The sequence below is a fragment of the Podarcis vaucheri genome, assembly GCF_965113315.1.
Source record: "Podarcis vaucheri genome assembly, chromosome: 4".
Lineage (NCBI taxonomy): Eukaryota > Metazoa > Chordata > Lepidosauria > Squamata > Lacertidae > Podarcis > Podarcis vaucheri.
Window position 1 is genome coordinate 24,012,742 of NC_138762.1, and position 26,004 is coordinate 24,038,745.

Consider the following 26,004-nt stretch of genomic DNA (forward strand, 5'->3'; position numbering starts at 1 on the left):
GTCTGGCATGACTTATTTTTCAGAAATCCATGCTGACTATTGGTGATCACAGCATTCCTTTCTAGGTGCTCACAGACTGCTTGCTTAATGATCTGCTCCAGAATCTTCCCTGGTATTGAAGTCAGACTGACTGGGAGATAATTATTTGGGTTCTCTCTTTCCCCCTTTTTGAAAATAGGGACAACATTTGCCCTCCTCCAGTCTGCCAGGACTTTGCCTGTTCTCCAGGAATTCTCAAAGATGACTGCCAGTGGTTCTGAGATCACATCTGCCAGTTCTTTTACTTGCGCCCTATTTACTTCTATAACTATACTTGCGCCCTGTTTACTTCTCTTTCACCAAATGTGTTCAACTTTCTTTTGCAGCATATTTAACTTCTGGAGAAAACATTGCTTCTGATCAGCTGAGGATAGTTCCCGAAAGTGAAAGAAGTGAAGAACAAAAACACCAAAATGAAGCACTTTCTGAGGTAACACTCCTATATTTTTGCTTGCATAGTAATTATCTTACTCTGTCTATTATAGAGCCAAGGTAATATTTCTGTGCCGAGAATAGCTCCCATCTTGTGATCGGTTGAAAGTATAAATGGTCTCATTGTCTGTGCAGGGTACTGACACACCAATTTCACCGGATGTCCTGCCTAGCACCTTCATTAACTGCCCTCAGTAGGCATTGGTTGTTCAGCCTTTCAAACCTGATTGGCAGCCTTAAGGACTGGGAGCATGAAAACTCAGAACAGAAGCCACAAGTCTCTGAAGTGCTAAATTTACGTGTCAAATGGAGAGGGTGTCATTTTGTGTATGTGTGTATGTGTTTTAGGGACTGTTGCTAATTGGGATGAAAATGTGCAGCCGTTGAAAAAACATTGCCCTGGATAGTTTTTTGTTTGACCTTGGAGACATCATCTCATGCAGTTTGTGATTCATGACAGACAGGATGGATGTGAACAGCCCAGGAAGAATTGCTCTCATTCTAAACTGGTTTTGTTTACCATTGGTGATACCATCATGTAGCCAAATTCAATTGGCTATGCAACATCACATCATAACGACCACCTCCCTCGTTACAGAGCAAGATGGTCTTTAAGAGCTTCTGAGGGATGGGTGTCTACTGGTTATTCCATGGCCAGCAGATTGTCACTTGCTGACAATGCAAAAACAGGCCTTCTTGGTTATAGCACCCACCATCTGAAATGGCCTCCCTTGGGTAATTTGTGAGTTGAAGAGAATAATGACTTCTATATGCCTCTTTAAAATTTGTGTGCTTATCCAAGCTTCCCTGAACTCTTGACTCTTAATTTTTAATTTTTGTTTTGTTTCGTACTGCTCTGAGGTGGGTTGTGGGTTTTTTTGCATTTGTGTTTTGTTTTTATCTATTTTTTTAGGAAACTTTCTTGAATGCTGTTGCATTGTTGTTTTCGTATAAACCTCTTAGAGATTTTTTTATTAAATTAAAATGTATGAACCTGAACAGTATGACGTACTCTACGATTTGAAAACAGACATGCTGAAAGTACTTCTGTTGCTCATGAAAAATCTTTAAATAAAAACATAAAAAGATCTATAAACCATTTTATAAATTAATAAATTAGATTATCACTGATTGCCTGTGGCTAGCTCTAGAAGGAAGCCCCAACCAGGTTTTGAAAATGGTGTTGATGCAGCAGCTGGGAAAATAATGGCACTGAACTTTCACACATTTAAAAGGCAATTGGGGGCATATTTCTGCCCATTCCTTTAAAAGCACTACAGAAAACAGAAAAACTCTAAAAGGAAGGTTTCTCTGGATGTTTGATGGAAACATGTTGACAGGTGTCCATTCACCCAGCTGTCCGGAAGCAGGTCTCCCTGGCCACCTTGCAAGCAAGGTACTGAGAAGTACACAGGGTAAGACCTGCTTTGCACCACTCCTTGAAGAAAAGAAATAGCAGGAGACGCTAGTCATTGCTTATCTTCTCCAAGCTGCAATAGGGATGAGAGCAGATCTTCCTCTCTCCCAGTCCCAAGTCTCTTGGCACTTGCAGCTGGCGGTGGCAACCACAGATAATGGCTGGCGGGTAAGCCAAGTCATCATTTGTGGACCTCCTCCAGATGGTACCCTTCATAAGCTTTGTTCTGCAAGAATTAAGCGCCTACGTTAATAGCAGACTGAGAGAGTTGCCCACTTTGCTGGTGTAAATAATCCTGATGTACATGGATCAGTGGTCTGATTCTGCGTGAGACAGCCTCCTTTGTTCTTCCTAAGCAGGCGTCTGATCACGCTCTAGCAGTTCTTATATAATTTTTGAATGTTTGTTTGATAACACCTTGTGCACAGTTTTTGTCTTTGACCAGGGTAATGGCGGGGTTTTTTAGTTACCAGTATTTTTAGGAGCTAATTTGAAACAGTAAGCAGTTGATTTCGAGCCGTATAGAAAGATCTGAGGAGTTCCTAAGCTAAATCTCAGTACGGCATGTAGCAGCTTGTAGATCTCTATGGACCAGTCTCCCAGGCACTCTCCATGGTGCTGCTTGGCTGTTCATCTGCCTGAGTTATAAACTGTTACGCAGGCATACATAGGAGATATTGCTGGTTCGGCACCAGACCATCTCAGTCAAATGAATATCACAATACAGCAAGTCCCGCTTCTTGTTTGTTTGTTTCCCAGTGCATATAAAAGTTTTGTTTACACTATACCGTAGTCTTATTACCTAAAGGAGCGTTTCCACCCCCATCGTTCAACCCAGACGCCGAAGTCCAGGTCCAAGGGCCTTCTGGCAGTTCCCTCACTGCGAGAAGTAAGGTTACAGGGAATCAGGCTGAGGGCCTTCTTGGTAGTGGCGCCTACCCTGTGGAACGCCCTCCCATTAGATGTCAAGGAAATAAACAACTATCTGGCTTTTAGAAGATATCTGAAGGCAGCCCTTTTTAGGAAAGTTTTTAATGTTTGATGTTTTATCATGCTTTTAATATTCTGTTGGGAGCCAGGTGGGTGGGGTATAAGTAATAATTTATTATTATTATTATCATTATTATTAGGCCAGGCCTCGCTGGCTGCAGGAACTGGAGGGGAGAAACCCGGCTCCAGGCCTAGCCAGCTCCATTTGCATGATGAGAAGAGGGTATGACTGCACATGTTCTTGATTACAGTCTCACCCACACCCTACATTTAAAGTACATCGTTTCCCCCAAAGAATCCTAGGAACCGTAGTTGGTTAAGGATGCTGGGGGTTGTAGCTTTGTGAGTTTCCAAGTGTGGAGGTGACCTCTTTACTTGGGTAGACCAAAGTATAAAAACATCAAAGGGTCATTTGGCACATTAAAGACACACAAATTGATTTTGGCACAAGCTTCCATGGATTACAGTCCACTTCAGCAGATGCATGAGGTTGCAACTGAGTTGCAGTTTCTTGGTTTGAGAGGCAGGGAGATGACATTGTAAACTGTGAGGTTAGTAGGAAAAGGGATGCAGAAAAGCAAAGGTGGTGATGGTTATGACATGAAAAGTCGTTGATAAAATGTTGATAGCACTGACATCCCGGTAACTGGTAAACCAATCAGCACATGTTGTGTGGTTAATGAGTGATAATACATAAACAAGCAGATTGCATTTAAATGGGGTTAAAATCCTTCACACAGGTAATGGGAAAGGTGAGTTGCACTGACTTCAGTCAAAATTGTTTGTGGTTGTTGCCTGACTGTTTATGTATATGCAAAAAGTATATTTGCCCTACTTTTTGGTCCAGAAGCATTCAGAGAGGATTACAACTAAAAGCCATAAATAAAACCCATAATTGGTAACTTTTTTAAAAAGGAACATAAAATATTGTGTGTAACAGCATTTGTGCTATGGGGGCAACTCTTGGAAACATTGTGTGCTGCAGTGGGATGTTTGGAGCCCGCAAGTATGACAGAACAGGATTTTATCAGCGACATTTTTTAAAAGAACAGACTGAGGTAATTTATAGTTCTCACTCTGTGTATGTATCTGTGCCTTGTTTGTTTAGTTAAACAGTTTATATACTGTTTAGCATCTCAAGTCTCTAAACAGTGCAGAGTGAGGTTAAGAAGATGCAATAAAGATAAAAACAGTGGAAAGTGAAAACAGTTAAAAATAACTACGGGATCAGAAAACTTAATTAAAAGGGCTGCTGATTTATTTATTTTTAATGACTTCACCAGGCACTGGAAGTTCAGCAGAGAGGGAGCTATTCTGATTTCAGCCCGGAGGGAGTTCCATAGGATTAGGCCCACAATACTGAACACACTGCTCCTGGTGGATATGAACCAGGCACCAAGCCACAGGGGACCCCTGACTCCCCTGAAGACCTCCATGATCATGTGGGGATATGTGGATTAAGGTGTCCTGAACCAAGTTGTTGATGGCCTTGCAAATTAATCCAAGAACTGTGAAGCTGGCCAAGTAGCCTATGGGAAATCAGTACACGCTTTTAGGCCAACTGAGTTATGTGCTGGCTCTACTCCATCCCCACCAACTGTGTGTGAGAGAGAAAGAAGAACTTATTATGACTACAGTCGTACCTTGGATGCTGAACACCTTGCGAGTTGAACGTTTTGCAAACCCGGAAGTGAGTGCTCCAGTTTGCGAACATTATTTGGAACCCAAATGTCCAACGGGGCTTCTGACTGGCTGCAGGAGTTTCCTGCAGCCAATCGAAAGCCGTGCGTTGGTTTCCGAATGTTTCGGAAGTCGAGCAGACTTCCGGAATGGATTCTTTTCGACTTCCGAGGTACCACTGTATATTCAGGTATAGCTTCCTTCCAATAAATCTGTTCTGAACGAGTGATGACCCAGAAATCCATATGGCTGATCATGCAGTACTAGTTACACAACCACTATTTGGTGTGTGTTTTGCTGCTTTTTTAAGACTTTATTTTCCTTGCTCTTGGAAAGATCTAGGCTTGACTAGTTTCTGCTATCTCCATTCCCCTCCCTCTGTTGTATTTTACTACAGCCTGCAAGAGGGACTCTGGAGGCTTCTTTTATTCATTATTCATTTCAACATTTCCTTCTTTGCTGCTCAGCTAAAAAAAGGCTCCCAGCGTAACTTACAGATCACTTTTTTTTTAAGGCAGTCTGTGCCCATAGGCTTACAACGCAAAAGTAAAATGGATTGGGAGGAAAGATAAGAATAAGCCAAGTCTTAGGGCTTTTCCACACTTTGTCTCCACTCTTCAGAGCTGAGTCAGAGCAAACAGCCATTTGGGTTTTCCCCAGATTGACATTTGCTCTGGTTTACAACTAAAGAGCGGGTTTTCCATGGGAAAGGAGCAAGGGAAAACTAGAGCACCCGGGACAAGTAGAACTATGAAGCAGCTCTTAGTTACAAGTTCTTCCAATGGCCAGCTTGAGGTGGAAGCAATTTGAGGAGAGGGGATGCCAAAAATTGCTGGTCTCTTGGTGGTATGGATCTCTTCCTCCAATCTGGTGGAATGGCTGTGACCAGTTGATGGAAGGAGGAGTCTGGCTTCTCAGCAGAGCGTGAAGCTTCACCATCCCTTTTCTTCCCTCCTCTGCTATAGCATCATGGAGTCTTGCTCTGTGGTGGAAATAAGGCAGCCACCTTCAATTTTGTGTGCCAAACACATTTTTATCCTCCTCCTTGTCTTAGGACACTAAGATAGGAAACATGAGGTAAGGAAATGCAGATAAAGAGGTAGAGATGATGTTGATGATTTATTATTATTATTATTATTATTATTATTATTATTATTATTACCTATACCCCGCCCATCTGGCCCCAGCCACTCTGGGTGGCTTCCAACAGGATATTAAAAACACAATAAAAGATGAAACTTTAAAGACTTCCCTAAACAGGGCTGCCTTCAGATGTCTTCTAAAAGTCAGATAGTTGTTTATTTCCTTGACATCTGATGGGAGGGCGGGCGCCACTACAGTGGTACCTCGGGTCAAGTACTTAATTTGTTCCGGAGGTCCGTTCTTAACCTGAAACTGTTCTTAACCTGAAGCACCACTTTAGCTAATGGGTCCTCCTGCTGCTGCCACACCGCCAGAGCACGATTTCTGTTTTCATCCTGAAGCAAAGTTCTTAACTTGAAGCACTATTTCTGGGTTAGCAGAGTCTGTAACCTGAAGCGTCTGTAACCTGAAGTGTATGTAACCTGAGGTACCACTGTACTGAGAAGGCCCTCTCCTTGGTTCCCTGTAACCTCAGTGTCCGGGCAGAATAGTGGGGGTGGAGAGGCTCCTTCAAGTATACTGGGCCCAAGGCCAATAAAGTAGGAAAGTGAGAGAGGCTGAGAGACAAGCCAGTCAGTGATGTTCAGGTAAAGCAGGTATGGGAAGGAAGTCTTTGAGCCTCCAGATGTCGCTGAACTACAACGCACACCAACCCCAGCAAGTATTGCCAATGGGCATGGATGATGGGAGTTGTAGTTCAGCAACATTTGGAGGGACAGAAGTTCCTCACCTCTGCTCTATAAAGAGAAAAGTCAAGCAAGCCTCTTTTTCTAGTAATGTTTACCTCAGCTGATGGGGCCTTTCTTTTCACAAAGGTATGTCCGCAGGTGGGTCCAGGTTTGCATTCCTGCCTTCTACCCACATATACAGCCTCACACATGAATCTGGCATACTCAGATATGCTCATTTGAGTGTGTGTGTTTTTCTTAGACGGAAGGATTGTGGGAATGGACCTGGCGTGCAGGTTGTTCTGTTAGTCATCCTGTGGCTTTTGTTAACATACATGATTTCAGAGTGCCCAAAACAGGTTTCTTCTCTTAGAATCTGCTGTGACTGTTGGTTGTGGCATTTCTGAAAACCTGCGTTGCACATTGCCAAGCAGTTTTTTTTGGTCCCGGCTGATTTCTCGACGTATGTAGCAGCTCTCATATGTAGTCTGCTCACATCTAGAGAAATAAATCATTGAGGCAGCTGCATCAGGAGGACGATCCGCAGAGTATGTAATGTTTTTGAACGACTTTGCTCTGCTATGAACTCCGGTTGCCATAGTGCCTTTCCATATCTAAACAGATGGATAAACAGAAAAATCACTCATCTCTGTATCTGAGAATCTGGCTACTACTTAGTACAATATTGAGGGAAACAAAGAAACATGCAGAAGGAGGTCATCTGAGAAAGGTAGCCCGTTCTTCATAATACCCAGTGCAGGTTTTTATCAGACTCCTTCACTGACAATCTGATATGAAGCCTGTAAAAGCCATTGGATCTGGTCATATCTGCATATTCATTTACTCTGAAATTTATAAGAGGTTTCTGAAAGCAGGGAAGCTCCTGCTTTCTATCTAGATTAGATTAGATTAGATTAGATTAGATTAGATTAGATTAGATTAGATTAGATAAATTTATTGTCATTGTCCGTATATACACAGTATACACAACAACGAAAATCAAACACCCACCCAAGACCGGGTTCACATATACATTTGCACGTATCTCCGAACTCTCATCCTATTTAGACATAATCTATAAAACATAACATAATCCAGAATATAGCATGACCTATTAAAGGCATAACATAACCTAAAACCTATCTGAAGCATAAATGAAGCTAATCGGAGTGTCATAATGAATGTGTGCGGTTCAGCAAACTTTATTACACCAGTCCTTAGCAGCGAAAATGATTGCCTTCTCTGTCGCTTCCTGTTTAAGCCTAAAGCTTGGCTTTCCTAGAGCTGTGCTCATAATGTCTTTGGGTGGATGAAAGAGTTGTGTCAAGGCATATTATATGTTGTGAGCCATTCCTTCACCTTTATATTTTGACAAACCAAATCTGTGCGAGAGCCAGCAGCAAGGGACCCAACTAACCGTGGACTTTGCTCACACAGCTGCCATCGCTTGGAGGAGTAGTGGCTCACTCTCTTGGGGCAAGAAGAAGCTATACTACCGATTTGTGTGAAAGGGGTGTACGGGAGTGTTAGCGGAGGGGTAGTACCTCTGGTAGCGGACACATCCTTCCGGGGTTGTTTGTCCACCCTTGGGCCCCACCCTGCCCTCAGCTCTCACCTGTGGCTCCTAGAACAGGCATAGGCAAACTCCGGTCCTCCAGATGTTTGGGACTACAGTTCCCATCATCCCTAGCTAACAGGCCCAGTGGTCAGGGATGATGGGAATTGTAGTCCCAAATATCTGGAGGGCTGGAGTTTGCCTATGCCTGTCCTAGAAGCTGTCAGCATGTGACAGCAGCCACACCCCAGGAACGGTTTCAACTGGCTGGCCAAACCTAGTGAGGGTAGCCAATGGGTCTCAAATGTGAGTTAAGGACTTCCCCTGCATGCAAAAACAGGCTCTGACAGATTAAGATCAATAGTGGGTCCAATGGTCAAGAAGGTGGTTTGTGCAAATGCTTTAGAGGGAACTGAGTGGCAGATGAGGCACATCAACCTGGGAAAGTAGCCCATCTAGGAGAAGGAAAACTCTGATCCTAAACCTCCGCTGCTTTGTGGGATAACTTATGGAGAAGAAAAGGCTAATGATGAAGCCCTGCAGAAATGATCCTTAAGTGGAGTCCCTAAGATGGTTGGATGGCGTCTTGTACACCTCCTTCCAGCAACTCCTGCAGCCAAGCTGAGTTTGTGCTGAAGAGGGAAAGTGCTGGGTCAAGGGCTGACCCACTTTCTAATTTCTTAAAAATATTAAGTCCTCTTTCTGAAAAACGCCGTGCCATGTTAAAACGCTGCTTCTTCTTTTCTTTTCTATAAAAAAAGGCATTAATTTGTGATCTTAGTGGAATTAGGAAAGTCAGCTCATCTTAAAGTGTAATCCATTTCATGAATAGTGTGCTTTCATTGCAGGATTTCTACAAGCAAGAATTATTTTTTGTAAAACAAAACAAAAGATTCCATACTTTTAACTCTCCATTCTTGTTCCTAAAGAAGATCTCCAATGTCATAAGTTTAAGATGGACGAGTAGTGTGTCATTTAAAGGTACCCACCAAATGAATATTATCTTACTTTAGATATCTGGCTATAATATAGTGCTTTCTAAGTAGTATCCACTGTGAGCTGTGTTCTGTAATAGCTTTTTTTGTGCTGCAGAAACAATGTCATATATCTTACTGGCTCCACTTTGACTGATGTTGGTACTTAAGATAAGCTGATCGGACAATGCAGGCTCCCAGAGATGTCATCTGGGCCGCTCTTCTTCTTCTCCACTTCTGCTCTGCCATGGGTTGGCTTAGCATATTATCTGAACCTGGGCCCGTGGTTTATCTCCTCTTGACAAACTATGAGTGTTAAGCCACAGAACAGACTTTGGCTACAGCTCGTGGTTTGTGTGAAGCAAGACAGACCATGAACCTGAGTTTGAATATGCTACACCAAACCCATGGCTCAGTTCAAAGCAACAAAGCAGCGGTTCAGACCTGCTCCTTTTAGGGTTTGGGTGCATGAGAGAGTTCCATACGAGGAACTCTGTCAGGCAACTGAACCAAGCAGGATTGAACTCACACATCAGCTCATGTGCCGGTGGTTCAGTCCTGCTATCTACAGGAGAAGCAGCCACATCTCTACCTGCCCCATGCCTGGTGCCAAATGGGAAGTCTTGACTGGCCATATATGGACTGCAGGCCAGAGGTTACCCAGCCCTGGACCAGGTGTCCAGTGTACCTCTGATTAATGCAATCTTCATTGTGCTGGTATCTATGACACACCACCATCTGCAGGCAGGACTGGGTGCTGTGTCAGCCAAGTTGTAGGCCATCGGGAATAGAATCGACATAGGGTGGTTGTGTGTATTGTCTACTATGCTGTTACTTGTTGGTTTAAGAACAGTTCCTGTTTGGTGGCTCTCTTGGCTTCAGCTGAAACTACATCAAGTGTGCAGTTTGGACAAGGTCCTTGACATTCCCTGAGGGGCACCATTTTCTTCTGCCCACCTAAGAGGCCAAAATTCATTCCAGACCCTACGGACTGAAGCTCTTGATTAGAAGCTCTAATGAACTTGCATCCAAACCAACTTAGCATTCCTGCCCTTCAGCCCTTTTCACATAGACTAGTCCTTTTCAGAACCTCACACATTCTTGCCGTTTTCCAGCGCACTCTGTCTCTCATCATCCATTCTCATTTCTCAACATTCCACTCCCTCCACTTAACCTTCTCTCAGAACAGGTTTATACTGAGCATGTGCGGGCCACGCTTTTATGAAATCCCGCTGACTATCATTAGCCTCGGCAACGGCTTTTTAATAAAAGCTGCGAAACGTTTACGCTTTGTTAGAGGAAAGCACGTTCCAGGTGTTCCTGTTGACATGTCACAACAACCCATTTCTGCAAACACACCGTACAAATGGAGAAATGTTTCCGGCAAAAGCCACCCCAAAAACACACTTCCTGTCCATCTGCAGAAGTCTCTCATCAAACGGTTGTTTAGAATAAGTCATTTCTTATCCTTTCGACCGTAAGTTCAGGATTGATCACCCTCAAACTTACCTCTCAGGCAGTGCCAAATTTCAAATCGGCCCATTGAACCATTTTCTAACTATAAACTAGTTCCTCCTCCTGCCCCCACCCCAATTTCTTATAGCAGTGGGGTGTGAATCACCCTAGATGTACAACTGCAGCAGCATGCCTTTTGTCCGAGAATGGCTGGCAGGCTCTCATTTACTAAACGGAACCTTAATTATTTTGTTTTTGAACATTCTTACTCCTGACAGTAGGCCCCAGTAGTATGGTGTGTGTTAGAAATCTTCTTAAAGATAACTTTGAATAATGGAACTCTTTCAGGGGGGCTTTGCTTCACCTCAGGAGCTTTCCTTGAGTTCTCACTCTAAGGATTCTTTTGACAGAATGCTTGTCCAGGTTTGCCTGTACTTCTATTGCAAATGCTTATGGCGCTGCCTGAAATTCGTGGCGAGGAAACTGACGGGACGCTGCGAGTTGCAAAGGATCTGCTACAGCACAAAGCCTGGCGCTGGCAGAACTATGAAAATCGGTAAGTGGTTTTGAAACCATTGCTCTGGTAGTTAATGTTGTTCTGTGCCGTAATTGCTGTGTGTTTGAGAGAGAGAGATTACACTGCAGTATATAGCTTTAAAATTAGCTTAGGTCTCAACTTGCATTTTAAACTGTAACCTCGAGCAGAATGTCAACATACCCAGTCAATCGCAAACGCATTTTACGTTACTGAACCAATATAGCTTGCCTTTTCGTTGGTATCAGTATGAGAAGCTTCTTCACTGTTTGTGGGGATTTGGCTACACATTTTTATAACTGCATAAGAAAAGAGGAAAGTTGGGAAGGAGAGAATTACAAAGGTTTGTGATAGTATTTTCATTGTTGGCTGTGTTGTTGAAGATGCAAAAAGTCTAATAGAAGTTAAAGTTTTAAAAATGTTTTCTTGACAGAATCGTCACTGAGAAGTTCAAAAAACAAGGTAAGTAAATGTTTGTGTTTTAGTCTCCATGTTTGGGCGATTGTATTAGCAGCTTACACAGGCTTACAAGCAAGAAAACCTCCTTGCCAACATACAAGGCCACATTAGGCCATTCATGCAGCCTTGCATTTAACTACTTGCCTGGTTGCCAGAGGCAACTAGGAGTACCTTGCAGGCGAGTGCATTGAATTCCATCTAGGCAAGTAAGCAGGCTGTGGGAGGAGGAGCTGATATTTGTATTGTTCCCTCCTCTGCCAACCTGCTTGGCTTTCATGTGGGCTGCAGAGTGCTCAACAAGACCCAAAGTCAGCTGGTTGTCAGGTCTTGAGAAGCCCCTTTAAGAACTCTTATCATGCACTGCACTCTGAAAGCGACTAAGCAACACTCAACCGCCAACTGATTGTTGGGTCTTGCTAAGCCCTATTCAAAGCACTGTCTGTGAGCGTAATTGAGCGAGTAATTGGCAGAATGTTTTGTACGCTTAAAAGTGGTATAAAATTCAGGAGAACATTAGTCAGTCTTTATCCAAGCATATGTTAGCGAGATATCATACAGAATAATCTACGCAGATTTCAAGACCATCAAGGAATATTGCTAAGCTTTGTACCTCAGTTTCTAAGGTGCCAGGCATTTTGCAACTTTCCACATTTTTCTTCCCAACACCCTTTTGAGTTAGGACACTGCTCAGGCCAGGAGACAATTTTGTATCTTTCGTATTTTAAGGCAGACATATAAAATTTGTGTTTCCCTAACCAATATTTGAATCAAACACAACTGTCCTTCAAAACTCATACTTCTCCAAATTTGCAGTGCAGGCCCAAAAATGCTTTGAGTAGTTAAAGCATTGTACAAAAATGCATTCTTTCATGGGAAAATTGTGGGAATGCAATGGTTCTTGTATTGGGAGAGAGATGTACGCAGTATTGCATGCCAATTTCCAAACAGACTTTCATTTTGTAAAAAATTTACAAACACGAGTAAACCTACTTAAGACTGCAGAAATAAGAATTGGAAGGAAACAGAAATGGAAAGATTGACTTTCCTCTACAACTCTCTACTTACCACATTTAGCTGATGGAAGGAAAGACAGAGGAACCGTGACTTGTCCAAGGCACTGATTGAGCTGGTGCCAATTTACTTGTTAACTTGATTTATTTCATGAGATTTATACACCCCTCAATTGCACAAACAAACAAACCTCAATGCAGTTTGCGGAAAAGTAGACTTGGTGGTGGAGGGATGAGGTGTACATATTGATACAGTTGACCATGTTCAGTATGGCGCATGCATAAAAAGAAGCCTAGATCTGTGGCGTCACCACTGCTGGAGGGCACCACATTGGCTGTGATACTTCTCACAAAGTTGCATTCTGTTGTTCCTGTAGTGCTTCACTTCCTGTGGCAGTGACCAATGTGCGTTAAAAAACATTTTTTTCCAGTTGCTCCAGAATTCAGTTAGTGTTCATCCAGATGCTATTGAAAAAACTATAGATGCCATCATGGAACTGAAGAGGATTAATCCAGATGTAAACCCACAGTAAGTTCGTGTGAATGGAGTGGGATGGCAAAAGTTATTTTGTGTGCTTAAATGATTGTGTGCTTCATCTCTTTGGGGGTCTCTCTTCCCACATAAGTTCACAGTATTGCCTGCTTTGATCCTTTAGTTGTGCCCGCTGATGATCACAGGTGACTTGGTCTGGTTTCATTTTCTGCCTGTTCAGCCCTTTCATGTCTATGGTACAGCTAGATCTGGAGGCAAAGCACCACCTGTAACAACCACATTATTAATCAAGATGTTGCAGCTTCTTGAACCATGGCTTGTAAAAGGTGGAAATGAGCCAGTATGTAAACGTATATACACACAGGCCAAACACAGACACCGACACCCAGATTTCTGACCATGCTTTAGTTACCTGACCCACATCATCCCAAGTTTCCAGCATATATCCATGATGTGATGCTGTGGTCTAAACCACTGAGGTTCTTGGGCTTGCTGATCAGAGAGTCAGCGGTTCGAATCCCCGCAACCAGGTGAGCTCCTGTTGCTCTGTCCCAGCTCCTGCCAACCTAACAGTTTGAAAGCATGCCAGTGCAAGTAGATAAATAGGTACCGCTGTGGCAGGAAGGTAAACGATATTTCCATGCACTCTGGCACTCATCACGGTCCTCTGTGCGCCAGTAGCGGTTTAGTCATGCTGGCCACATGACCCAGAAAACTGGCTGTGCACAAACACCGACCCCCTCGGCCTGAAAGCAAGATGAGCACCGCAACCCCATAGTTGCTTTGACTGGACTTAACCGTCCAGGGGTCCTTTACCTTTTTACCTTGATACAGAACTACTCCTGTTCCTAGGTTGTGTGTGAAGTTCTCCTTCAGCCTACGTTCTCACTGGCCATCTTTATGTTGCCTGTGTCATTTCTTCATGTGCACAGGGATGGTAAACATGCGTATTTTTTGCATTTACAATCTCAACCCAGACCCACCCACCCCAAAATAGTGCCCTACTCAGGGCTTCACTTATTATAAAGATGATTGGTATCTGTTTCCAATACCAGGCCTGGCTCCTAGATTATGTGAAGAAAAGTGTGCTCTGCACATGCTCAGAAGCATTTTCCTCATCATTAAACTATTACTGTTCATCTTCCCCAGAATTAAGGATCCAGGCTTCTAGAGCATATGGTGTGGGTCCCCCCCCATGTAGACCTGAGCCACAAATGTGGGGCAGCATGTCCCCCTTCCACACACAAAAATCCACACCAGGTTTTCCATTGCCACTTGGCAGAGAGCAAATCAGGTCTGCTGGAAGTGAAGGATTATGGGAGAGCAGCAAAGAGCATAGTTGTCAAAGGGAGCTTTGAAAATGATGTGACCTTGGGGGAAGCAATGTCATTAGTCTCTTTCGCTTTTCTCCCTGCCCTGGGCATCACCTGTGGCAAAGCTTCTCGGCTATCAGTGCAGGCAGCGCAACATAGGTTCAGAGTTGCTGTTCCGTTGCCTCAGTGAGCATGCCTTTTCACATTCATGAATGGCGGAAAGGATAAAAGTGTAGCTCCACGCTGAGGTAATGTCAATCATGCAAAGCTAAATTACTGAGCGTAGTGTTCTTACCATTTGTCATCTTTTCACTCTAGGCTAGGTGTCTCTCTGCAGGCCTGCCTCCTACAGATTGTAGGGTACAGGAATTTGATTGCAGAGGTGGAAAAGCTGCGTAGAGAGCCCTATGATTCTGAGGATCCCCAGCATGAAGAAATGCTTCTGAAGGTAAGCCGTGGAGGTGCACTTCCAAAGAGCTCTTTACATTCCGAGAGACTGTTAACTGAAACCAGTCTCCGCAAAAGGCTTGACCGCACAATTGTCTGTACTGAGAACATCTTGTTACCTCCAATTTATTTATTAGCATGATCTAGGCTAAGCATAGAGGGACGCGGATGCGCTGTGGGTTAAACCACAGAGCCTAGGACTTGCCAATCAGAAGGTCGGCGGTTCGAATCCCGTGACGGGGTGAGCTCCTGTTGCTCGGTCCCTGCTCCTGCCCACCTAGCAGTTCGAAAGCACGTCAACGTGCAAGTAGATAAATAGGTACCTCTCCGGTGGGAGGGTAAACAGTGTTTCCGTGCGCTGCTCTGGTTTGCCAGAAGCGGCTTAGTCATGCTGGCCACATGACCTGGAAGCTGTATGCCGGCTCCCTCAGCCAATAAAGCGAGATGAGCGCCGCAACCCCAGAGTCGGCCACAACTAGACCTAATGGTCAGGGGTCCCTTTACCTAAGCGTGGGTAACCTTTTCTTTTGTCGAGGGCCACATTCCCTCTGAATTAATCTGCCAGGGGACATATGCCCTTGGGTAGATTCTGAGACAAAAATGTTCTGGAGTAGCTAACTCAGAATAAAGATTCTCCTGTTCAGAATATCGGCTCATTTCTGTGTTTACCTCTCTCCTGCTTCTGATTCTGATTCTTCTCTTTGCCACAGACTCCCCCCACTCACTAAGCCCTGTTACCTCTTCAGCTTCTGACCACTTACCATCACACCACCACCAATGCCCTGGCCCTGAGCCTTCTTCCCTTGGGTTCCCCGGTTGTTGCCTCCTCCCCCCTCCTCTGCATCCAACCAGTCCATGACACAGATGCACCTCACCCAAGGCAGGTGTTTCATAAATGTGAAGCAGGGCCAATGAGGATGTGGTCTGGAGACAGACTTCAGAGGGCCGGATTTGGTTCCCTTGTCCCAGGTTCCCTACATCTCCTATAGGGGAGGGATGTTTGGGTAAAATGATGCAGTCTGTTTGAGACCTGCAATCAGGTTTTCTGACACTGTTTACTTTTAAAACAGCCATAGGGAAGAGGAGTGTTGGAGGATGAAGGTGTTAATCTTTCTTTTCCTCAGAATGAGGGAATGACAGGAATGAAAAGCCACAGCGGTGGGCCAAAGGAGAGGGGAAAGTATTGGGGTTTTGGTGTCCTGTCAGGAGAGAGTGTTTGGCCAGAGGTGGTAAGGGGGGCAGTTAGTGGGGGACAGTAGTAGGTAGACGGAGGTGACAAGCAACACAAGCAGGGGCACAGCCCCTAATAAAAAATAATAGTAAAGAATAAGGTTTAAATATTACTAATATTACTAATACTAAATATTACTAAGGTATTACTAAGGGGTATTACTAAGGGGTATTACTAAGGGGTATTACTAAGGTAATACCCCTTCATTTCTTGCTGTGCATCTCTTAGGGCAGTATGAATTTTTACTTGGGGGTAGGGCTGTGAAGCTGAGGGGCCCTGAATCTGCTCTCCTTGTATATGTCACTTTTATTTTCTTGTTTGTTTGTGCCCTTGTGAAATTGGCTTAAGGGGGGGAAATCTCTCAAGCCTTGGAGAATCAAGAAGACTAATCGCCTTAGTGCTTTGAAACTGCACTGAGATTTGCAACCAAATAAACTTGAGGGTCTCCCCCCCCCCATTTATGCAGAGGCAGTGAATATGCCCAGTGAGCCCTTGTCAATGTTTTTACACCATTTCTACATTAGGCCAAAAGATGGGGGGGGGGGGGTTGGGTTTTTCCAGGAGGCAGTATTTCAAATGTCTGCTATGTCTAAGGAATACTTCTTCCTCAATCTGTATTTGCTCCAGGCTCTTCCGAATGCTGTGCATAACAATGAATGCAAAATCCCATAGAGAACTACTAGTTTCAGAAATGTCAATCCATTGAAGGTCTGAGTTGTAACATACCTGTGATTTTTCCCTCCCCCTCCCCCTCCTGTAGCTATGGAAATGCTTGAAACCTGATTTCCCATTGGAAGCCCGGATTTCCAAGCAGTGGTGTGAAATTGGTTTCCAAGGCGATGATCCTAAAACAGATTTCAGAGGAATGGGCCTCCTGGGGCTGTATAACTTATTGTAAGTATATTTCTGTTTCTCTTAAAGGTTGAACCTAAAGGTATAAATTATCCTCCTGCTTATATGTTTCAGGCTTTATTAAGGCAATTGTCATTCTAGATAGCTTGTAGGTTCCTACCACAGTTGCTGCAATTTTTCATCCCTCTTGATGAGAAGTAATTTCTTTTTCTTTTCTAGGAACAATTTATTTCACATTCTCCACATCCCAGTTATATCCAGTGCTTCATGAGCAGACATTCTGCATACCCAGCAATTGGGCTTTCCTTCTCCTCATGGGTGGCACTGTGGTCTAAATCACAGAACCTAGGGCTTGCCGATCAGACGGTCGGCAGTTCAAATCCCCGCTACTGGGTGAGCTTCCGTTGCTCGGTCCCTGCTCCTGCCAACCTAGCAGTTCGAAAGCACATCAAAGTGCAAGTAGATAAATAGGTACCGCTCCGGCGGGGAGGTAAACGGCATTTCCGTGCGCTGCTCTGGTTCGCCAGAAGCGGCTTAGTCATGCTGGCCACATGACCCGGAAGCTGTACGCCGGCTCCCTCGGCCAATAAAGCAATAAAGCGAGATGAGCGCCACAACCCCAGAGTCATCTGCGACTGGACCTAACAGTCAGGGGTCCCTTTACCTTTCTCCTCACCCATCTCAGAATCTGTTCCAGAGGTTCCCCCAATCCTGTATATTTAAAAACAATATTCATTAAGGCATCCAGTTTTTAAGAAAGCAATTCAATTTCCGTCTCTCATCACTCTCGTTTTCTCTCTCTCTTGCACAGCTGGTTAATTTTGCCATTGATCTGTGACACCCCACCCCACCCCATAATTTCTCAAACAAATGCGCTCACTGATGGAGCTTTTCTTTGTCCCTAGCATGCGTGAATGCATTTATTTAGATCATTTTTAATAGGAGTCTATTGCACACACTGCAGTATGTAAGATAAAGAGTGTAGCAGCACATGGCAGCTTCACAGCCACGGAAAGAAGACTGACTGTCTTGCTTAAGTGTACAGATTACATATTCTTTATTATTGGTCATGGACCCACACAGAACAAAACCAACATTTGTACAGGTAGAATATCATAGCATGCAAAAGACCTGAAAGTGAGTTGTAAAACATAAATGATATATCAGGAATATCTGAAACATGTTTAAAGTAAGATGTACAATATAATGACTTAAAATATAGAAGTTAAGAATCAGTTGAAAAGCTCACCCCCCAAAAAAACATGTTTGCCAAACCTGGTTCATACGGTACATTTTAAATGTACAAACCAGGTACAGTGGTGCCCCGCAAGACGAATGCCTCGCAAGACGAAAAACTCGCTAGACGAAAGGGTTTTGCGGTTTTTGAGCTGCTTCGCAAGACGAATTTCCCTATGGGCTTGCTTCGCAAGACGAAAACGTCTTGCGTTTTTTGCAAGTTTGTTTCCTTTTTCTTAACACTGTTAATGCAGTTGCGACCTGACTTCGAGGAGCAACTCATAGAACACGGTGTGGTAGCCTTTTTTGAGGTTTTTGGCGATTTTTGAAGCTTTTCCAAAACTTTTCCGACACCGTGCTTCGCAAGACGAAAAATTCGCTAGACGAAAAAACTCGCGGAATGAATTAATTTCGTCTTGCGAGGCACCACTGTATCTGCGTATAGTTTGAGGAAATGTACCCACAGATGTTTGGAGCGATGTTGTAAAACTCCGAAATGTGTTTTTCTCCTCCAGATATTTTGCTGAATGTGATGCTGCTGCAGCTCAGCAAATCCTCTCTGACTCCCTTCAACCAAAATACAGGTAACATTTTGAAGCTGGAAATAGCAGCCACCTCGAATGAATAAATCCTATTTGTAATAATTCAGCGTCTCTTTTACTGTTAACATAAAAGATTGTCTGTGTTTCTCGAACTGTTACTTAAGATTAGAGAGATAAAATGCCTCATTTCCATGTGTTCTACAGTCTGATTTTACTGTTAAATACATAAAATTTAATCCAAGTTTATATTGATTTTTAAGCTATTTATTTTTCCTTTCCCTTTCGCCCCCATCTTTCACAATGAAGGGAAGTCACTAAAGAGGAGCTCAGGTATTTTTTTTTTCCTTTTGCCTTTTATAATCCTTTCAAAACTTAAAGCAGAAAAATATATATTCTAGGACAGCCTTTGCTAGCCTGGTGCCCTCTAGATGTTTCAGACTTCCATCAGCCCTAGCCAGAGCATGCTGATGTAGAAAAAAGGCCCCATTGATTCCAGAATATAATAATGTCTATGCAGAGCCTTAGTGGGAAGACAAGGCAAAGCGAGAAAGGGCAAAGACTTTCTCTCTGCTTTCCACCCGAAGACTAGGTCAGGCATAGGCAAACTCCAGCCCCTCCAGATGTTTGGGACTACAATTCCCATCATCCCTGACCACTGGTCCTGTTAGCTGGGGATTATGGGAACTGTAGTCCCAAACATCTGGAGGGCCAGAGTTTGCCTATGCCTGGACTAGATGTATCAGGATTAGGTTACAGGAGAGTAGATCTCGTCTGAGCACTGGGTGAAACCTTTGGACATGAAGAGCAATATGACAACTGGACCAATGAGGCAGAAGGGTGGTGGGCTTTTCCTTCCTGGGGGTCTTGAAGCAGAGGCAAGGACAGCCACCTCTTAAGGATGTATCTGTGCAATTCCTGCATCAGGCAGAGGACTGAACCAGTTGACCTCCTGGACCACCTCCATCTCTACTAGCAACCAATAGGTTGGCCTCCTCCTTATAGGACCGTGATATATTTTTCACACATGGGACACTTCAAAGTACCTTTCCGACCGGCTGACCTTACTATGAAAAAGGGAGAGCACATGATCAAAGCATAATTGAATCTCTGGGTGTCACTGTTGCAAAGTGCTGCAATGGCCACATGCTTAGATGGTTTCAAAATAGGAACATCATGGAGGATAAAGCTAGCAAGAGCTACTAGTAGTCACAGTGGCCCAACAGAACCTTCAGGTTGGCCTTTCTTTTCCAGTTGCTGGTGAACAATAGCGAGAAAGGACTATAGGGCCATGCAGTAGGCTGAGGTGTGTGCATTCTGTAGCGTGTCACTGATGCAATAATAACACCTTAGTGGTGTATTTATACTGAGTCATCCACACACAGTTCTGCTTTAGCGGTTGTTCTGCAGTGCTTTCCAAACGTTACAGCATTATTGCTGTCCTGTGCACTATAGCACAACAGAAGCAGGACAAAACAACAACAACCCTGGAAATACTATGACATAAAAGGTTGTGTGCACTGATTGGAAACAGAGCAGGATGCCCACCCTGTAACCTTTGCAGGTCAAACAGTATTGAAAGTTGAGTTGCATATAGCTAGCATGAGCATAAATAATCAAGAATGCACAGTAAAAAGGATTTATGGAGGGGCTCTCTGTATATATCACTATTATGTCTTGCTTCTGAGCTTCCTAAAAGCATCTAGTTGGTCGCTTTTGGAAACACAGAACTGAACTACATCAGTCTGGCCTGATTCTGTAAGGCTCTTTTTATGTTACTGTTTTCAGTGTAATTGAGTAGTCTGTCTTAAAGCAACAAAACCAAATGTTGCTATCTTAAATTTGAAAGGGAAAAAAAAGTTGCTTAAAAACCAGCAGCAAGCACCAGGAAAAAGTACAGAAAATCCTTATATTATCTAATGCCAGATAGCGCCTCTGTTATTGTCTGTGGAATAGGGAATCCAAGGGCACAGTAATTATACGTGAATCCCTCACGTGCAATTTCATCAGCCACACACCCAGCCAGAAGAAGCGCACATTGTCTTCGTTCCAAGAGTACCACCGAAACGTTTGAGCAGCACTATGTTCGTACCAAGGTCACAAGAATAGGCAGATGGCATAGAACCAGTTAGAATATTCTGGAGAGCTGGAGAAAATGTTGACAGCCTCCTGAAGGGCTTATGCCTTCAAACAGACAGTGGCTGAGGGCAGTTCCAGATGTGATATTTTTCAGTGCAGTGATAATTTCTACACTGCAGCTTCTAGACATGTCTGATAGCAGCAGGAGAATTTATGACACTTAGGGTATTCCCTCCCCCCCAAGGGGTTATTCGATAAGATGAATGACACTGATCCAGGTGCCCAAAGTGCAGCGCTCTGACCATTATGCCATACTGTCTGTCGCTGTGTGGAAGATTAATAGATTACCTCTATTAACAGATGTTTAAGACAACACTGCACTCCATGAAGCTGAGTCAGTACAGAAGCATCTTTATTTTTAGAATTTTCACCTAGCAATGCCAAGCAACAACAAATACACCACAAGCTATTGGTGTTTTCAAGCTCTTTTTTTCTTTCCTTTTTAAGTGCCATTTCTTCCAGTCTAGTTTAAACACCGTTTCCTTGCAGATTCATTAGTTTTATATAATCTGGGGGAGGAGAAGGAAAGAGAGAAGTGAGGGTTGCATATGTTTTTCCTTGAAGAATGCAATCCTCTTTTTCACTTCTTAGTTCTTTAAATAGGCCAAAGTAGAAAGGCAAGCCTCAAAAATCACACAGAAGTCCAAACCTGGACTAAACTAAATAAATAAATTCAGCACAGGGGGGAAAGGAAATGGTGGCTAAAGGCGTAGGCTTTGATGACAAAATAGATTTAGAATTCAGGACTGTGTGTATTACTGTGTTTCTGCACTGTTAGATAAAACCATATTCCATTTTCTGTGTGGCAAAGTTGTGGTGCAGCAAATCCCCCGTCGTTCTTTGTGTGCATGTCTGTGCATGCAGTTTTCCAATAAAATGCATCTACCAGACCCAGAAATAATTTTAGAGACACGTATCTTCTAGAGTGCCTTTTTGTTGCTGTTGAGATGTTGTTGGCGGTAATGAAAAATATAATGTGTCGATATTTTATTAATCTGTGAAGTGGGATTCGTGCTTTGGGGTGGGGTGGGGCTTTAATTATTGCTGTCAAGTGTGTTTTGTACTGTTTGGTGCTTTCTAGTGTGTCTGAAAAAAATATACACAGTCCCTGCTGTAGCAGCTGTAATAGCAAAAGCACCAAAGAAAGAGGAAAACTCCAAGGCTGTGTATTAGCCAAAATGATGGTAATGCCCTATGTAGCCTTTGCAAGTGTGCCAGGTATATCATATTTACACTTATAAACCATATCTATGCATGTATTTAATTAAAATATTATGCCTGACCTTAGACTTTCTAGGAGACGACTTGTATTAAGAAGTAGTATGTGTAGTGCCTTTTGATGAACTGATCACGCTCTTGATGAAGAGCAGGAGACGGAATCAGTCTGTTGTTGCTCATAGAGTTTTGGGCTTAGGTTCAAATCCTGCTCTGCCATAAAGCTCACTGGGTGGGCAAGTGAAACAGGTACAGTGGTACCTCTGGTTATGAACTTAATTTGTTCCGGAGGTCCGTTCTTAAACTGAAACCGTTCTCAATCTGAGGTACCACTTTAGCTAATGGGGCCTCCTGCTGCTGCTGCTACACTGCTGGTGCGCAATTTCTGTTCTCATCCTGAGGTAAAGTTCTTACCCCGAGGTACTACTTCCGGGTTAGCGGAGTCTGTAACCTGAGGTGTTTGTAACCCAATGTACCACTGTATTAGTTTCTGGTTACTCAGCAGACTCCCCAGGGATGCAGAAGCATATTTGTGAGTTAGTAGAAGGGATTAAAACAAACCTTCCAGAAATAGTTTGATAAGGTCTGAGTATGCAGAAGGCCCACTAGATTCAGTGGCAAATCCCTGCTTAGAATACAGTTGAAATACAATGAAAATAATATAAGCAATTTGAAAAACCACTAAGCAGAAACCAACAGGTACCCAGATAGATGTGGCAGGGGCAGCCATGTTTCTGCCCCATTCAGACACAAACTGAGAGGGAGTGTGGAGATCCTCCCCAACCCCACAAAATTGTGAGGATGAAATGAGTTGGCCCCATCTTAAGCCACTCTGAAGGTCTTGTGGGAAATACCAAATACAATTACATTTTATATTTACACAGTGTGTGTTATTTCAACCATCATTTTGGATATTAAATACACGCTTTTGCAACTGTGTGGTGTGCTGAACCCTATTGACTTTTCCTGTATGCTATCTCTTGTGTGATGTACTCAAGTTTGTGGAAGCCAACATGTATGTTTAAAAATGTGTGTTTGCTTTCATCCTGGTTTTCAGTTAATAGGGGGGGGGGGAATGAGGCTAACAAAATCTCTGTTAAAGCCGGCAACAAAATTTAGAAGAAGCCTCTGTAGATCATTGCTCTCCCCAAACACATAAATATAACAATTTTTGATCATTTCCCCAAATGTTGGAGTGGGGAAACTAGCTTAATGTACCACCCTGAATTTGGAAGTCTGAGAGGCTGAAATTTCCAACATGTCTTGGGTCAACTAGAAGCATCTGAAATACATCAGGTCACCTCGCTTTATAACTTACCAAGTTTTTCCTTCCACACCAGCACCACCTTAAAAAATAAACTGCTACAGCAGAATAAAAAACCAGCTAGACACACACTTTCCCATTGTGCAGAAAGGCATTGGGTGACATTCAGACAACGCACTTGGGTTGGGTGTGCAACCATCATCCAAGGTCTTATACATCCTGAGTCTTGTCATGTGGATTTTCAAAACCTTCATCAGCTATTTAAATATAATAATAATAATAGTAGCTTTAAATATCACTGAAAACATTATGAGTGTTGAAATGTGCAGTAGTGTAATAACGTAACTTAAGAACGTGAGAGAAAACTTTGTTATGAAACTTTGATCACTGACTGCCCTCTTGGAAGAGGAATGGACCTTTGGGGGCAGTTCGGGAATGCAGCGATGCCTCTGTGTATCACAGATGTGTTGAATGGTTTAAACTGAGCCTACTGAGGGCCAGCTCACATACATCCCTAACATTAAAAACACCTTAGCAGTGAAGCATAGTAGGTGACCTCTGATTCGTGTCCACCACCAGACAGGGAATATCCAAGGCATAGAGCTCTTTTAGACTGCACTGATGAGCATGGGATTGGGGCACAAGGCAAGCAGGTCAGATTGGCTATAGAAGTTTACATCTTGTGGAGCGTAAAAGAATACAAAAACCTGCAACACCAAGAATAAAATGATACCAAGTTGATAGACCTTTTCACGATTACCATGCAGAGAGAGAAAACCATTTCCGATTTTTTTATTTTTCAGCAAATTCAGCAAGGCTGAATGGGAGAAGAAAAAGTTTGATAAGGCCATTGGGTAAGTATGTAATTCCAAGGTCAAAAAATCATGATTATGCTGTCGTTACCATGTTGATCATTTTGTTTTACTTACGGTACTTTCATTTCATTCATGTGCTTCCCAGAGGCATTTGGTTGGCCCTGGTGAGATGTTGGACTTGATGGACCATTGGCCTGTTCCAGCAGACTGTTCTGAAGTTCTTATTTGACCTCCCACTTTCCATATGCCCAACCTTCATGCTCGCTGGCATCAGTTATTCTTAACTACGGGGAGGGACAACCTGTGGCCCTCCAGATGTTGCTGTAAAGCATCTCCCACCGTCCCTGACGATGAGCAACATCTAGAGGGCCACACATTCCTCACCCCATGTTTATCATTGAAGTGGAGGAATAAGGGATTGGGGGTATTACCGTCAAGCAACTCTTGGTTAAGCTTAATGGCTGGGATTCACCTAACGAACCCTGTCAAGGGAAGCTCTGCAGAAGAGCTTCCAATTGTGTAGCAGGGCTTCCCCCTCCTCTCCTCCTTCAAGCCCCCCCCCCAAAAAAAATGGTTTGGGAGAGGGCGTTAGGAGAATCCCCAAAACAGCAGCAGCAGCACTGGTGGTGAATCACTTTGCTCCGTCTCTCCTCAAGAAGACTTTATTGAGCCCAAACATCTGGAAAGTTCAAAGGACCATAGAGCTTTGTGGGCAGAAGGTCCCTGGTCAAACCCCCAACATCCTCAGGGCTGAGAAGAACCTATTCCTGAAACCACTGCAGGCTCTATGGGTGGGGGAACTAGATCTGGCTGGTAGGCCAGATTCCTCAGTCCACCACCCTCCACAGGTCACGTCTGATAGGTGAGCAGGGCCATCCATAACAGTGTCAGGTGACTGTAACTGCTGGTCAGCCTATAGCATCAGGCATAGGGCAGGTGGGTGTGGTTTGTGAGGAGCAGCCTCGCAGTCCAAATTGGGATCATTGGGGAGGGGTTGTTTTGTTAATTATGTTGCGTATTTTTGTGTGTTTATGCTGTAAACTGCCCTGTGACCCTCCCCCCAAAGGGTGGTACATCAGTCCATCAATCAATCCATCAGCCTTCTGGCCAGAGATTCCTCACCACTAGTGTAGATATTACTGAACTAGGTGACTCTGTGTAAGGCAACTTCGTGTGTTGGGGACTGTCAGTCAGGACCGCCTGTAGTTGGTATTTCCGTGCCGCCATTTTCCTGGATGTGACTGGTTACCGCCAAATCTTTTAATCTTCGCCCCCTGTTTCTTGCAGCTACTCTTTTGCTATTGTTGGCATTAATATCACAGACCTTGCGTACAACCTGCTTGTGAGCGGTGCTCTGAAAACACACTTCTACAATGTTGCTCCAGAGGCTCCAACGTTATCCCATTTCCAACAGACGTTCTGTAAGTGTGTGTGTAAGAGAGAGAGAGAGAGAGAATAATTGTGTTTGTTGTGTTGGTAGCGTCCTTCCTTAATTGCTTCATGTGATCAATTATACAAAGCATCGCTGGCATTCCTTTGGTTAGATTATGTCCTTACAATAAGTTTGACACTTGTCTGGGGAATGATCCATTTTGTGGGACAACTGGTAATCTCAAACCAAAGAAACTTTTTCCATGTTTCCGTTGCAAGCTTTGACTGTGTCCTAACAACCACAAAGTAATTGGAAACAAAATTCCTTTCAACAAAATTACTGTACCATGTCATAATCTGTTTCTCTTCCTTCCTGATACTGTCATTTATCTTGTCTTATTGATTTGTTTTCCTTTTGAAGTTATTTCATTTCATTTTTCTCGTTTGTATACCGCCTTTCTATATTACCATGCTTGAGATCTGTGGATAAAGGGTGGTATGCAAATTTAACTTCTTCTTCTTCTTCTTCTTCCTATTATTATTATTACTGTACACAAGGCGTTTTGTAAGCTGAAGGAAAAAACAAAATATACAACAAAGATTGTACACCTTATAACAATCTGGTCCAATATAAAAAAGTCACAATAAAAACATAACATTAAAATAAATGGCTTATATCAAATTAAGTAATATTCAATAATCCATCAGAATATAATGGACAATAAAACTAAC

At 43.3% G+C, this 26,004-nt stretch overlaps 1 protein-coding gene across 6 annotated transcripts in view; it reads left to right on the forward strand.

Annotated features, from left to right (window-relative positions):
* ELMOD1 (ELMO domain containing 1) overlaps positions 1-26,004 on the forward strand; it is a 48,990-nt gene that overhangs the window by 17,433 nt on the left and 5,553 nt on the right. For 3 of the 6 annotated variants that reach the window (XM_082219518.1, XM_082219519.1, XM_082219520.1), the window contains exons 2-11: positions 366-469; positions 10,764-10,909; positions 11,322-11,350; positions 12,789-12,886; positions 14,482-14,611; positions 16,602-16,735; positions 18,445-18,513; positions 18,778-18,801; positions 23,890-23,940; positions 25,189-25,322. In XM_082219518.1, coding sequence (XP_082075644.1) covers positions 453-469; positions 10,764-10,909; positions 11,322-11,350; positions 12,789-12,886; positions 14,482-14,611; positions 16,602-16,735; positions 18,445-18,513; positions 18,778-18,801; positions 23,890-23,940; positions 25,189-25,322 — 832 coding nt within the window. In that variant the 5' untranslated portion in view covers positions 366-452. Of the gene's footprint in view, positions 1-365; positions 470-8,772; positions 8,906-10,763; positions 10,910-11,321; positions 11,351-12,788; positions 12,887-14,481; positions 14,612-16,601; positions 16,736-18,444; positions 18,514-18,777; positions 18,802-23,889; positions 23,941-25,188; positions 25,323-26,004 lie in introns of all 6 variants that reach the window. The other 3 variants (XM_082219521.1, XM_082219522.1, XM_082219523.1) reach the window with 3 other exon arrangements.